Source organism: Lemur catta, chromosome 7 (genome assembly GCF_020740605.2).
Source record: "Lemur catta isolate mLemCat1 chromosome 7, mLemCat1.pri, whole genome shotgun sequence".
NCBI lineage: Eukaryota > Metazoa > Chordata > Mammalia > Primates > Lemuridae > Lemur > Lemur catta.
This window is the reverse complement of record NC_059134.1, coordinates 57,447,176-57,462,024: the sequence shown is the minus strand read 5'-3', so window position 1 is coordinate 57,462,024 and position 14,849 is coordinate 57,447,176. Positions and strand designations below refer to the sequence as shown.

The window sequence follows — 14,849 nt, the reverse complement described above, 5'->3', positions numbered from 1 at the left end:
TGACCTCAGGGAAGTTACTTACCCGCTCTGCACTTCAATGCTCTCGTCTTTAAAATCAGAACTAAGAACCATCACCTTTCAGGGCCTTGGCATGGAGACGAGATCGGGCACTATGTGAAGCCTGCCTGGCCCACACTGTCTCTCCTCCTCCCCAGTTGCTACGGGGTGCTGGCAGGCAGAACCAAAGGACGGTCCCCTTCCCTGCCTCTCTCCTCTGGTAGGGACACTGGGCCCTGCCAAAAGGCCCTGCCAGTGTGGAGGGGCACTGTGCCCACAGCGGCCCTGCCCTGAGGCCCAGCATGCCCTCTCCTCCTCAACACCCCCCCACGCTCTGGCCGCTGGCCTGCCGCTGGCTCGCCCAGCAGGGGTGGCTTGGCTCCAGCAGGAGCTGAGGTTCTTCATTTTGTTTTCGGCTTCAGCTTAACCATCTTAGGGGGCAGCAAGGGGGTCAAGAAATGTGCTGTTTCCAGGATTCCTCCTCCCCTGCCTCGCCCCTCGGCTGGACATTCTCTTGGGCCCCAGGAAAGTCCCCCACGGGTTCCCTGCATGGTGTCCCACGGATGGGAGTGACCTGACTCTGCCTCTGCAGCACCTCCACCATCTCTCCACCTGTCTCCCTCTTTTTGGGTCCTCTCCTGCCTGTCATGTCTCACAGCTCTTCTCAGCACCTGCCACGTGCCCAACCCTCCCTGGGATGAGTGCTATGGGCACAGGCAAGGGCTCTGCCCGCCAAGCACTTGTTTCACAGCACCAAGAACATGGGCTACACGGTGTACAGCCCGAGCTGGACCCTCCACTCGGCCCCTTTTAAACTGTAATCTTGGATTAACTGCTTAGCCTGAGTGTCTACCTCTATTTTAAAATTAGGGCCAAGGTGCCTCCATTTCAGGGCTGTTGTGAGAATTAAATACAGTCCTGTGTATAAAGCTCTCAACTCAGTTTACTGCACACAGGGGGCGCTCAGCCTGTCTGCCCTCCCTCTTCCCCTGAGCTGGCTGCCTCTTCAGGGAGGGCCCGGACTGGGCCCTGGGTACAGGGCAGCCCCGCCCCCAGCCGGGTGGGGCAGTGTCAGATGGGCCTGTGCCGGGCCAAGCCATGCGAGGCAGTGGGGGCGAGGACCAGCCAGGCTCTGCCTGCCAGATGCTTTCTTTCAGTAGACTCAGTCCTCTGACCTCCTTTTTCTCTCTCCCAGCGGCTAATTAGTGCCGATTGTGGGCTCCTTTTTAGCCTTTCCTTTTCTGAACTTCCAACTGGCTTCTTTTTTCCTTCCCCAGGGCAGGGATGGGGCCATGCTGGCAGGGCAGAGCCAAAGTCCCTACCACAGTCAGGACCCGTGCTAAGGACAGGTCAGAGCTGTTCATGCTGGCTGCACCACGGGGTTGCTGAGACCCAGGGTTTGGGGTTGCCCCAACAGGGAACTTCTTGCCTACTCAGTCTGCTATCCATCCATCTGTCCTGAGGTCCCTGTCGTGTGTCCAGGATAGGTGGGGCAGCCAATAATCAACGTGCGGGCCAGCCTGCAAGGTCTTCCTGCCCCCCACAGCCTTCCGCTGAGTGACAAGCTCATAGAGGTCCCCAGGGATATTACACCCTTACCGGGTCAAGGGGAAGCTACTCCAACCCCACCTGGGGCTGCATGCTTTCTCTATCATTTTGGGACACAGTCAAGGAAACCCGGGGTCCTAAGAGCAGACCCACTAGGGGAAGCCAGCAATAGATCATCCTGGTAAATGGCCACCCTGAGGCTGGGGAGAAGAGGCTCTGGGGTGGCAGGAGCTCCTGTTCTTGAGGCCACGGCTGGTAACAACAGATGGTCTGCCTGCAAAGAGCAGGCTCTCAGGGGGCTCCAGTGGTGGGAGATGCACAGTCAGTTATGAGTCCCAGGGCCAAGGATTAGCAGCAAGGGGGGTTGAGACCCAAGGTGGGACCCAAGCATCTTCAGCCACTAGGAAAGGACTGCGGCTGCAGTGAAACGAAGCTGCCCCAGCTGGGCAGAGAGGAGGGCCGTGGCAGCGGGAGCCAGGAGGGCTGCCACTTCCAAAGAAGCACAGATCAATGGAAATGGTAGGCAGGTCAGGGCGATGTCATGTAGGAGCTCTGAGCAGAAATGGAGAAAGAAAGAGACTAGGGGAGGAGGTGGTCAGAGGAGGCATCAGGAAGGCTTCCTGGAAGAAGAGTGTCACTGTGAAGGTTGGGCAATCTGGCGTCAAAGGTTTGGGAGGTGAGCTGGAGGTGAGCTCCAAGGCCCGCACCGTGGGTAACTCTGCATTCTAGGTAGGTGCCGGGGGTAGACGCTGGGACTACGCAGTGCCAAGGTGTCCTCCCTGCTCCAGCTCCTGCAAGCGGGAGGCTGCCACATGCTCTCATCACGCCTTCTTCACCTGGAGCCAGAGCCTGCTGCTGATGGCCCCTCTGCTAATGGCTTCCAGGTGTGTCCTTGCGCCCCTGGAGGGAGACTTCCTAGAGGACACACCCCCTCCTTCCCACGCCCTGTCCCTCTGGTCACCTTCAGCCACAGCGCCTGGGGCAGGCCCTGGTGCCCTGCTGCAATCTCACTCCAGATGCGAGGGGTGTGGAAGGTCAGACCGCCTCCTTGTCTGATTGGCTACTGAGCTCTGAGGCCTGGTCACCGTCATGTCTGGCTCCTCAGTATCTTCAGTGTGTGGGGCCCAGGTAGGAAAAAGAAAGTTGTCCTCTGGAATAAGATGGCAGGGTGGCCTGCATGTCTCTGAGGAGAGAGGTTGGCCAATGCACCCTTGTGAGACAAGTATGTCTGTGCCTGTGGCTCTCTGACCGTGGGCCTCTTCCTTTCTGCATATCTGTAACTCTCTCCCTGCTGTCTTACTAATAATTTGTCTCTATTTCTAAAGCTATGTGTCCATGTGCCTCTCTGTGTATTTCCCAGCAAAGTTTTCCTTGACTATAACAACAAATGCCATCAGTGTTTATTGTCTAATAAATGGAAGTTCAATATTGCCCTTCCTGCTTCCCCTCCCTGAGGCCTAAAGTTTTCATTCCAGAGTTATTTCCAGCCTGAATAGGGGAAATCTGATTCATGTTCTGCTGGGAGTGATTTGGACTCAAGAAGGCAGGAGGCTTGTAGCTGGAGAACTGCAAAGCATCACGGGTGACAGAAATCACTTGTGCATGGCTTGGAGCAGGCCCCAAGGCTCAGACACTTTGTGGTCACTGGGCCCATCTCCTGGTATTCTCCTGGCCCAGACTGATGCTTAAGTGAGCGTGTGTTCCTGGACCCGAGCTTATAGTGAGCACCAGCTCCATCTGTCCCATCCTCACCATTACCTCCTTCTTCATCACCATCACTACTGTCATCACCTCCATTACCATTATCACCCCCGCCACCATCAGCACCCCCACTATTACCATTGCCATTACATCAACACCGCAACTCATACCACAGTCACCATCAACACCCCTGCTCCACTGCTAATGTCAGACACCTTTAGTTGCTTTTCAATAGCTATTCCTTCTGCATCCTCAGTAACAAGGACCATAACTTTTTGCAGGGTACTATCTCACTAGTCCCTCGAAGCTAGTTAAGTGTGGCTATGTAAGAGAAAGTGCTGGATGAAATTATGAGAAGTGCCAATAAAGAAAAGGGGCAGTTTTATTTATCTTTTTCCTCCACGTGTTAGCTGATGGCTGGCTGGTGCCCTAGAAGCCATTCGGACCACAAGAATGAGGACTACACCCTGGGGAAGGTAGAGTAGGAGGCTGGAAGGAGTGTGGGGTCGTCATGACTGTGGAGAGACCACTCAGACTCTGGACTCTCATATCTGGGCTTTGTTTTGTGAGATAAAAAACAAACTTCTATTTCTGTGTCATTTAGGAGATTATTTGGGGCATTCTGATGCATACAGTTGAACCTAATCCTAATTACTGTACATCATCACCACATATTACTTTGCATTGAACAGCCCAGGCCAGTGATCTGTATATGGGGGCAAGAGGAAAACACCAGGACGTGGGAGGAATCCCTACCTTGGGAAGTAGCCACCCTGATTCAGACAGTGGCAGAAAGGATAAAGACATTCAGCACCGTGGACAGATCAAGGATCGCAGTTGTGGGGGGACGGGGCAGGAAGAGGTGAGAAAGAGTTTCACTGTGGTGGTGCAGGTTATTTTTCTCAAGATATGCTCTGTGCCAGGCACTGTGCTAGGAACTGGGCTCAATATCAAAGACAAATTTCCACCAGGTCCACATTTAACTCCCGGGACCAGAGCAAGCAGATCAGCCTGTGAAGGCTTCCTAGAGTAGAAGGAAGGGACTGAGAAGCCAGCTGAGGGGAGGAACAAGAAGACTGTGTGACAGGTGGGGCAGAACACTGAAGACTAAGAGACACCTGTGGGTGGGGCGAGGCCCAGTGTTGAAAGAGGGTGAGTGGGTCAACTCGTCTGTGAAGGAAGGAGAGTGCAGCCCTGGGCGGGAGTTAAAGACAGTGAGATTTCAGGACTCTTCTATTCCTCAAATTCTACATCAGTGGTTCTGGTTTCTGGTCCTAGACTTCTATGATGCTGTGACTGTCGGGACACATGAAATCCATGATCAAGATTCTACGGTTCCAATTCTAAGGCTCTGCGTCAGTCATCTCCTACTGTATAACAAACCACTCCAAAACTTGGTGGCTTAAAACCACCTCCATTTTGTTTGTTCACAATCTGTGAATCAGCCATTTGGGCTCAGGTCAGCTGGGCAGTTCTACTGGTCTCACCTGGAGTCACTCAGGCAGCTGGAGCCAGGTAGAAGATCGTCTGGGAGCTGGTTGGTCTAGGGGGCTTCTGCTGGGATGGCTCGTTTCTGGTCTCTTCCTCCAAGAGGCTTGCTTGTGTTTCCACACATGGTGATTTCAGGGGAGCCCCACTGCACAGACACTTTTTAATCCTCTGCTTGCCTCACATTTGCTGATGTCTCAGTAACCAAAGTAAGTCACATGGTCAAGCCAAAGTCAGCGTGGGAAGAGACAGCATTAAAGTATGGATTCACATAGGCAGGATTCACATGGGACCACTAACATCACAACCCACCACAAGCTCTAAGTGTCTCATTCACCACCATTCATATGACCAACACCATAAGAGTCAGTGTTCTGATTCAAAAAGATCCATGTTCTACGGCTCTCTGAGTCTGTAGTTCTTACAACTCCAATGTGTTGATTCCAAGATCCTGTGATTCTAGAATTGGAAGGCTCCGTACAGCTGAGGAAGAGCATGAGGACCCAAGAGGAGGCTAACGGAGTTGGGCAAACAAAGGTCACACCCAGACCTGAGCAGGAACCCACCTGCCTCTTCCATCGCCATCCCTCAGACCCTGACTTCCTGCCTGGATCAGGGCGTGGCATGTGCACCCAGTTGGGAGCCAGAAAACCTAGATTATAGGCCCTGTTCCATCATTAATCTGGGTGGCACCAAGCATAGCTCTTGACCTCCCAGCATTCTCACAGAGCCACAGAGATCCCAACCTTCCGAATGATGCAGAACAGTGGCAAAGCCAGGAGAACTGGGCCTTGGCGCAGTTGAGGAAGAGGGTTTTGCTCTCACTTCATTGAACTGAATCCACAACTGCTGAGACCCTGAGTTTTAAGGAAACCAATACTCAATAGCTTATTGCCCTTGGTTGGTCCTGACCTCTACCTGCAAAAGAAAGAAGGGAAGGGCAGGGGAAGGGGGGGAGGGTCTGACTCAGCTCCTTCCCCTTTCTCCCCACCCACTCCTGTCCCTGACTCAACCCAGTAGAATCCTGGGCCAGCCCCTACCTGGCCTTGAGCCTCAGTCTGCTGTGCCCTTTAGCTTCTCCCTGAAGAGGAGTGTAGAAACAGAGTGGCTCTTTTAGGGAAGGAAGCCTAGACCAGCACAGCAAATCATGAAATGTTGCAGCTAGAGGAGGACCAGCAGCAACCCACCGGCTGAAGCACCTTATAGCACAGATGAGGAAACAGAAACTCAGAGAGGGACAGAGTCCTGCTCACAGTCACACAGCCAGTCAGCAGTAGGCCAAGACCAAAGCCAAGAGGGGTCTCTACCTTTTTCTAAACTTCGGTTTCCAATTCTAAACTGGGATAACAAAGCTGGCCTAGGGCACCACTTACAAACTATAAAGCAAGGTACAAATGTAGTGAGGAATCATCCCTTTTGATGGCCTGGGGGTGGGAGGATTGAGGTGGGGGCAAGACCACTTTCAGAGAACTCATCCAGCTCATTTATTCTAGCGTCCCCCAGAGGCCCAGGCGGCAGAGTGGAGGAGGAGGGTATTAAATATCAGAGTTATTTAAAAGCCAGTTACCTGCCCCTCAGAAGCAGAACTGGCCTCTGCTGACTCAACGGAGAAAATGAATCTTGGGCCTATGGATTTTCCTGGGTCTGATGGTGGTGAGGGAAGGGGAGCAGGAGGAGTGAGAAAGGGGTGAACAGCGAGGCCCACAGCGAAGCCTTCCCCTCCCTGTGGTGAGGAAGCTGTGCAAGAGGAGAGAACCCTCCCCCACGGCCTAATGACCGATCTCCATCATGCCAGACCTGCCCGGCTGCTCCCCCATTCGCCTTGGAGGAAGAGGGGACAGAGGGAAACGGAGGCAGCATGAGGACAAAGGGAGCCTGGGTCACAGGACGCTACAGCACCCAACCTGGAAGGACCCCCAGCCACCCTGCCTCCACTTTATAGCTTGGCAACTAAGGCCTTAACTGGGGTGGAGCCAAGTTCAAGGTCATACATTGAGAAAGTAGGGGCATCAACTTTGGCAAATCACAGCATTACTGCCCCCTTCCTGACCCCCATCCCTAAAAAGCCAAGGGGCACTAGACTAAAAGGCCCTCCAAGACTAAGCTGTACACAGATACACACACACACTTTTTTACACGCAGGGAAACTGAGATCTGGAAAGGGAGAGACTTGCCCAAGGACTTCAGTAATACTGAGACACTTCTGATGATGGGGAAGGAGCTACCTGCTAGATGACCTCAGGGACGTCACCAAACCTCTCTGTGCTCCCTACCAAGGCTCAGTGGAGCTTAAAGAGAGCAGAGTCTGTACCAGGAGAAAAGGGGCCCAGTGGAGCAGCTAGAGGAACAGAGAAGGGACAACAGCTTGGGAGGCTCAGAGAGGGGCTCTGGGACCCAGTGGGGTAATAAATTCAAGAACTGAGGTCCAGTGTGGCCAACATGGGGAGTCCCATCTGGGCACGGGGCAGGCGATCACCCTGCCTGGGTGGGGATGGGGTGCCTCTCTCACACTGAGTCCTAAGGAAACCCTGAGGGCTTGAGCTCTTTGCCCACAGGCTCTCCTGGGATCTGACCCAGCCACACTCCAGGACAGAGGGATCCTAGGATGGGGAGGGCTGCGGCAAAGGAGATGAGCAAGAAACCTGAGCTCCCTTGGGCTCAGGTCCCAGTCAGCTGTGCAACCTTGGGGAAAGCACTTAACCTTTCTGGGTGGTTGTCTCCTGGTGTCGAGTACAGATGGGGGATCCTCACCAAGCTCACTTTATAGGGATAGGAGAATTGAGCCAGGGATTTTTAAATCATTATTCCATTCAGTAAACATCCCTTGGTGCCTTCCCTGTACTGAGCCCTGAGCTGTGTGCTGACAACACAGGAAACAAAACCAGTCCTGAGCCCCAGTTGCTGACAGTCAAGGGGCTTAGGGGAGTCAAGCCCTCTGATCACTAAATGAAGTTCAAAGAAAGTCACTAGGGCTTCCTGGAGGTGGCAAAACTCACACTGAGACCTGAGCAACGGTGGGCTGAACTGGAGAAACAGCCAAGGGGAGAGCACCCCAGGTGGGGCAAGCAGGAAAAGATACTTCCACTGGATGCAACAGAGAATAAACACAGCCTCAGGCTCAACAGACATGCATTTATTGAACACCTACTGAACACTGACAACTCCCAGATGGAGAGGGCTGTCCTTGCAGGGAACAAAGACCACCCCTCCTCCAAACAGCTCACAGACCTGGCTCTAGGGGAACTTGGACAGAGAGAAGCTAGAAGGGAAACAGCTACTCAAAGTGGGGAAAGAGGGGAGGAGGCTGAGCAGAGGCCACACACAGAGTCAAGCAAGTACAGACTCATTTATTAATAACACCATGAATTTGCTGTTTAGGGGGAGGGAGGGACATGGAACAGGGCAAAATGACCTGGGAGCTAATCAGAACCAGAAAGGGGCAACGCTGGGGCTGCAAGGATGGCTGGCAGCACAGGTGCTAGGCCCCCGGACCCTAGGTGATACAGCTTTTCTTATTTTGACACACTTTCAATTCACTTTATCACAACAGCCCTGAGAGGAGTAGGAAGGACAGGAATTCAGAAGCCTATCCACTTTACAGAAGAGGAAGCTGACAGGAGCCCAAGGTGGAGGGAGAGGTCCAAGGTCATGCCAGACCAACCTTGGCATCCACTCCCTGCTCAGCTTCCTGGGGTCAGAATGAGACTTCCCTGGGGAGGAGAACCCTCTCTGATGCAGCCCACCATCTTGGACAGAGCCCTGGGCAAGGACCCTGGGGCCAGGTTTCTAGGCTAAACCCTGACAACCACTGGCTTTGGGACAAGTCCCTGGCCCTCTGGCCTCAGTTTCACCATTCGTACAGCACAGAGAATATCTGCCTTGCTCTCTAGTACCTGATGATTCTAGGTTCTCTCTGGGCCTCCTTTCCTCAACTGAGGTGTCACCCTCAATCAAGGCTGCCTACTGTCCTGCCCTTTCCCAGGGAAGGAGCTCTGGCCTTGGCCATGTCTGTGATTCCTCAGGGGCTGGAGGCAGAAGGGTCGGTTTGCAGGAGGACAGGGAAAGAGATTGTTCTGTTCATTCACTCATTCATTCATCCACAGACATTTACTGTACACTCTCACTAGTCCCTGTACTGAAACATAAAAGTGAAGATGACCTAGTGCCTCCCACTAGGGTAGATGTCAGAGCTCGGGCTTTTAGTAGCAAGGGTCAGTGTTGAGGGGAGTGCAGTAGCTGAGGGCCCAACCCCAAGAGCATGTATTTGAGCACCTGTACACCCATTAGAGAAAAGACACCACCAGCCTTTTACCTCCACAGACCAAGGGCATGGTGCAGGGCAGGTGTGGGCTCCTAGCATGTGGCTAATCTGTGGATGCATGTGCTTGCATGCATGGGTCTGTAAGCTTGCCCCTGTGAGAATGCACCCAGGAACTTGCACAAGCCCAGAAATGTGCACATTTAAGTATGTACGTGCTTATGAATCCAGGGACACATACCAGGACTCACTTGAACCTATGATCCTATGTGCACATGTATGAATGTATGTGTATGAGTCTACAAATACTTGCATGAGGTACACCTAAGTCTGCCTAGAACTGAGAACAAGCTTGTGTAAGACTTCCCATGCATGCGTATGCACATCCAAGTAAGCATGACTCTGTTCACATGCAGACACACCTAGGTCTGTGTCAAGCTTGTCTTCACATGTACAGATACATATGTGTATACAATCTCATGTGTGCATCTGTATAGATGTGTCCAATCCTGCATGTGCAAGTTACTGTTCTCCATCTGCCAATACCTGGGAGAGCTATAGTGGGTGGGGAGAGAAAGGGCTAGGGGAGGGGAATGTTGGGGGACCCCCACCATTACCAGCCCTGGTCCTTAATGTTGGTCTTTGCCCAAGACCCAGGCCACGGCAGGGTCTGCCTCTTCTCCTTAAGTGGTATTGATCCATTGGTCGATCTGTTAAATATAACCTCAGGGAAGGAATCAACCCGACAACATCCCCAATTCAGGAGAAAGAGACTGACTGATTCTTGGGGGGAGGGGGGAGGCCACTATCCCAACCAGTTCTGCTGATATCAGAATGGCCTGCGGATCAGGTGTCAGCCTCTCCAGCGTGAATAATTCATGCTAAGGCCAGGAATGCTCCCTTCTCAGGAGCCTGTCTCTTTAAATCAGGTCTGGAGCTTCCCAGTGCTGGGGAAAAAAAAAATCCAGAACAAAACAAATCTATAAACAGCTCAGCTCCCACCTCAGCCCTGGCCCCTTCTGAGACCCCCCACTCCATGCTGCCAGATCTGCTCCTGTTCTTCCCACCTCTGGAGCCGGGAACCCTCCCACCCCATTCGCCACTTACAGGTGGGGAAGCCTGGAGGGGCGGCTGGGCTGGGTGACGGTGTCTAACGGAACCCCAGGGGTCTAGGGGGATACCGAGGTGCCAGGGCAGGGAGGGAAAGCAGAGAGCTGAATCACTGCACACACGCACACACCGGTCACTGTGGCCAGCAGAGTGCTTCAGCGAGGAGTCCGGCCTGGTGGGGAAACCAGAGGGGAGAACCCCTAGCAGAGGCAGAGCAGCCAGAGAGTTGGGGGCAGGGGGTGCGGGGCGGGGAGCAGACGGATACAGACTTCCCCAGGGGATGGGATCGAGAAAAGTCTTGTCCCCCAGGACCTTCAGGGATGGTGACCCAACCGGGGTCCAATGGAACTGGGGTCGCAGAGAAGGAGGCCGAGGCTGGGGATTTTCCAGTCTCTCTCTTTCTCTCCTAGTATAGCCCCTTTCCCGGATCATAGAGATTAGGAAGAGGGTGAAAAATTAGTAACTTTCTCAACCCTCCTCCATCCCTGCCTCCTCTGGTAGGGGCCGATCTAAATTCATCCTCCCAAATTCTCCCCGGTGCTGCCCCACCTGCCCGCTCTCCCCAGCCGGCCCCGCCCCACACGTGCCAGAGAGGGAGGAGGAAGGAACCAGCTTAATCCTGGGGGATGGGAAAGGGGGAGGAAGTAAGTCAGAGCCTCGCGGAGCCAAACTTCTCAGCAGCCCTGGAGCCGGAGAGGGGGGAGAGAGAGCGCAGCAGCCGAAAGCCCTGATTCTCGGGAGCCTCCCACCCCGCCTCCCTCGGCGAAGAGGGCGCGGAGGCTCCGCTGGGGGCGGAGGAGGAGGCCGGGAGGCGGGGAGGGGGAGGCAAACCCTGCCCACTCGGCTGCGAGCCCGGAACGGCCGCGGAAGTCGGAGGCCGGCGCGCAGGGCGAGGAGGGCACCGGGGGCGGGGAACCCCTCTCGCCCCCAGCCAGGAAAGTGAAGGCTCCTCGGACTTTAGAGACGCCGGACGGACCCACAGAGATTGCCAGCCACTCCGGGTCAAGGACTCGCCCCACCCGTGCCTCCCACCAGGCGCTCCCAACTCACTGGTGAGCGCGCGGCCCGGGCGCTGGATGCGGGGACGGCCGCGATGGCCCCGCGCGCGGGACAGCCGGGGCTCCAGGGACCGCTGCTGCCGGGGCTGCTGCTCGTGGCAGCGGCGCTGAGCCGGCCCGCTGCGCCGTGTCCCTTCCAGTGCTACTGCTTCGGCGGCCCGAAGCTTCTGCTGCGCTGCGCGTCGGGCGCCGAGCTCCGGCAGCCGCCGCGGGACGTGCCGCCCGACGCGCGCAACCTCACCATCGTGGGCGCCAACCTGACGGTGCTGCGCGCGGCCGCCTTCGCCGGCGGGGCCGCGGACGGGGAAGAGGCGGCGGCGGGCGTGCGCCTGCCGCTGCTGACCGCGCTGCGCCTGACGCACAACAACATCGAGGTGGTGGAGGACGGCGCCTTCGACGGGCTGCCCAGCCTGGCGGCGCTCGACCTGAGCCACAACCCGCTGCGCGCCCTGGGCGGCGGCGCCTTCCGCGGGCTGCCCGCGCTGCGCTCGCTGCAGCTCAACCACGCGCTGGCCCGGGGCGGACCCGCGCTGCTGGACTCGCTGGACGCCGCGCTCGCCCCGCTGGCCGAGCTGCGCCTCCTCGGCCTGGCGGGCAACGCGCTGAGCCGCCTGCCGCCCGCCGCGCTGCGCCTGGCGCGCCTGGAGCAGCTGGACGCGCGCCTCAACGCGCTGGCCGGCCTGGGCCCCGACGAGCTGCGCGCGCTCGAGCGCGAGGGGGGCCTGCCCGGGCCGCGCCTGCTGCTCGCCGACAACCCCCTGCGCTGCGGCTGCGCCGCGCGCCCCCTGCTGGCCTGGCTGCGCAACGCCACGGAGCGCGTACCGGACGCGCGGCGCCTGCGCTGCGCCGCCCCGCGGGCGCTGCACAACCGGCCTCTGCTGGACCTGGACGAGGTGCTGCTGCGCTGCGCCGACCGCGACGCCGACGGTCGCGGGGAAGAGGCGGAAGCCGCCGGCCCGGAGCTGGAAGCCTCCTACGTCTTCTTCGGGCTGGTGCTGGCGCTCATCGGCCTCATCTTCCTCATGGTGCTCTACCTAAACCGCCGCGGCATCCAGCGCTGGATGCGCAACTTGCGCGAGGCCTGCCGGGACCAGATGGAGGGCTACCACTACCGCTACGAGCAGGACGCCGACCCGCGCCGCGCGCCCGCGCCCGCCCCCGCCGGCTCCCGCGCCGCCTCCCCGGGCTCGGGCCTCTGAGCTTCGCCTCTAGGGGCCGGAGGCTGCCCCTGCCAGCTGGTGACCTTACTGGGGCCGCCTGGCCCGAAGCTGTGGACATGAGTACCCGCGAGGTTGGAGCTCCTAGACCTGCCGGAGACCTTTGGATCATGGCACCCCCAGTCGGTGGCCCTAAGCCGAACCCCGTCTCCCCCGCCTCTGAGAGCTCCCACCGTCACAGATCCAGAGACATCCCTTCTGGTTCCAGAAACCCCAGACCCCCTAGGTTCTGAAACATCCTTCTTGGACCACTGAAACCCACTCCCAGTTTCAAGACCCACCCACAGATCCTGTCTGTCCTTCGATCCGAAAGCTCTGAGACTGCCTCCACCACCCTGTGCTTTGAGCCCCGACACTATAGACCACTGACCCCATTTCCAGCTTGGTGCCCTCAGCTCCCCTATCAGGGCTCATGGGCCCTCCCATCCCATTCTGGTCTCAAAGGCAGACTGCCCCCATCAGAAGGGTTTTTTTTTTGGACTTTCAGCCCTTTTTCCCATCCCAGAGCTCTGAGTCTTCCATCCTGCATGGAGACCCATATCCTTGGGCTCTGAAGGTCGGGCACCCTCCCTCTTATAAGGATATATTTCATACCTCTGCCTCCCTCATCACACACACACACACACACACACACACACACACACACACACAGAGACACACAGCTCTGGCTCAGGCCCCTCACTTCCTTGGTCCAGGCATGGGGCTGAGCTCCCAGTCTGTCTCCCCCAGGGACAAGCACACCCCATTCTAGCCTTAGTGTAGAGCCGACCCTCAACCTTTTCCACCCGGGTCTGATCTCCCAGTACTCAGTGCTTGTCTCCAATCTCAGACTCTCAGCTCTTCACCCCAATCTGAGTTTCATTCCCCTGCCCAGGCCTTAGGCTTTCAACTCCCCCACACCAAGTACGTGCACTCAGTCCCCACCCCTGCCACTCACTGGTCAAGGTCCAGTGAGAAAGCCCCTGGGATGTGTTCACCGCCCCCTCCTCCCAGGATGAGCTCCCCAGTCTGCCAGACAGGTGCAGGTGCCAAGCACCCTAGTGCTTACTGGCTGATCCCATGGGGAAGGAGAGAGGCTGCATGTATGAAGGGGATGGTGGGGCCTCAGGACCAGGGTCTCCCGTCCATTGTGGCTGCAGAGAGAGGCAGGGAGTGGGCTCTGAAGGGCAGGGAGCTGCTGCTCACCAATTTCCCCCTGCTCTTTCCCACCTGGTGTGGTTCTTCTCCCCTGGGGTTTCTTTGCTGCCACGACCCCACCCCATATGCCTTCTGGAAGAGAAGGGGCCTTGTCTCCTGCCTCAGGCACAAGGCTCCTGGTTCAGGGTCAGAGCCTCAGCACCCTGCCTTCTGCATGATCCCAAAGCACAATTGGTGAGTAGGGAGGGGGCCACCTCTCCCTGACTGCCCACCCCCTAGGTCAGGCAGAACGGCTGGCCTGTGCTGCCTCTGCACACAGGAAGTCACCCTCCTTTAATAGATTGGCTTGAGGCCTGCCTTCCCGCCCCTCCCCCAAACTCTGGATCTCCCTTGGGCAGTTTTCTATAAAGTCTGCAATAATCTCAGACACTGCTCTCGTAAGTGGTGCCGTGTCATTCCTGATGCCCTTGGGGCACTGATGGGGGTGGGAGGGGCTACATGGGAGGGCACTTTGGACCACCGTGAGGTGGAGCAGTGGTGTTACTTGATGTGTTCTCCCGGACTATGAAAGAAGGAATGGGCTCTGACTGTATATAGGATTACGGCTAGACACGTGGAGGGACTTCCCATTGGGATGACACTGCTCTCCAAGCCAGTCTGCTTTTTATCCTCAGAGACGGAGTTATGCACAGCCAAGGTGGCCTCAGATGCTTCCTTACATCTTCACGGTGGGGGTGGGGATGTAGTTAGACTAAGAAGCTAACAGATGAGGCTACGGGGAGGAAATCCATCTACAGAGGATGAGGCAGTTATTCAGACAGGAAAGAGGAGGGATCGTTTGCTTTGGGATCATCCCTCTGATGAATTACCTGATACTCCCTTATGCCCTGTGTCACGCCATGCTGTCCTGGCTGGAGGGGTAAGAACTGCACACTCGATATGTGAGAGGCTGAGAAAAGCAGTCTAGAGGTTGGGGGGAGGGGTGGATAAAATGACTCCTTGAGGTATGTGGAGCAAGGGGACAGGTGGGTTCTGGGCCAGTAAGGCCTCAGGCCCCCAGGTGGGATTATTTTGCATTCAGGGTCACAGAGTTCTAGGACCATGGGGCAGAAGTCTAGAATTCTGGCATTTTAGAATCTTAGGGCCACATAATTCTAGAATTTGTGCCTTGTAAACATCGAGAAGGACCTCAGAGGTACTGTGGGAAGCTGTCTCAACAGGGAGTTGTCTTGTGATGGGGAGCTCACTCCCTCCCCTCCTGGGGGCATCCCTTGCAGTGCCAGAGGAATCTGCCTGGGACTCTCTGACAATCCCAGCTTTACCTTGGGGCCAAGA

The 14,849-nt window shown here is 56.4% G+C and overlaps 1 protein-coding gene across 1 annotated transcript; it reads left to right on the top strand.

Moving 5' to 3' along the window:
• Positions 1 to 11,195: 11,195 nt before the first annotated feature.
• Positions 11,196 to 13,939, top strand: TPBGL (trophoblast glycoprotein like). The gene has a single exon (XM_045555462.1). It carries the CDS (start codon positions 11,196 to 11,198, stop codon positions 12,357 to 12,359), a length of 1,164 nt encoding a protein of 387 aa, XP_045411418.1. The 3' UTR covers positions 12,360 to 13,939.
• Positions 13,940 to 14,849: the final 910 nt, after the last annotated feature.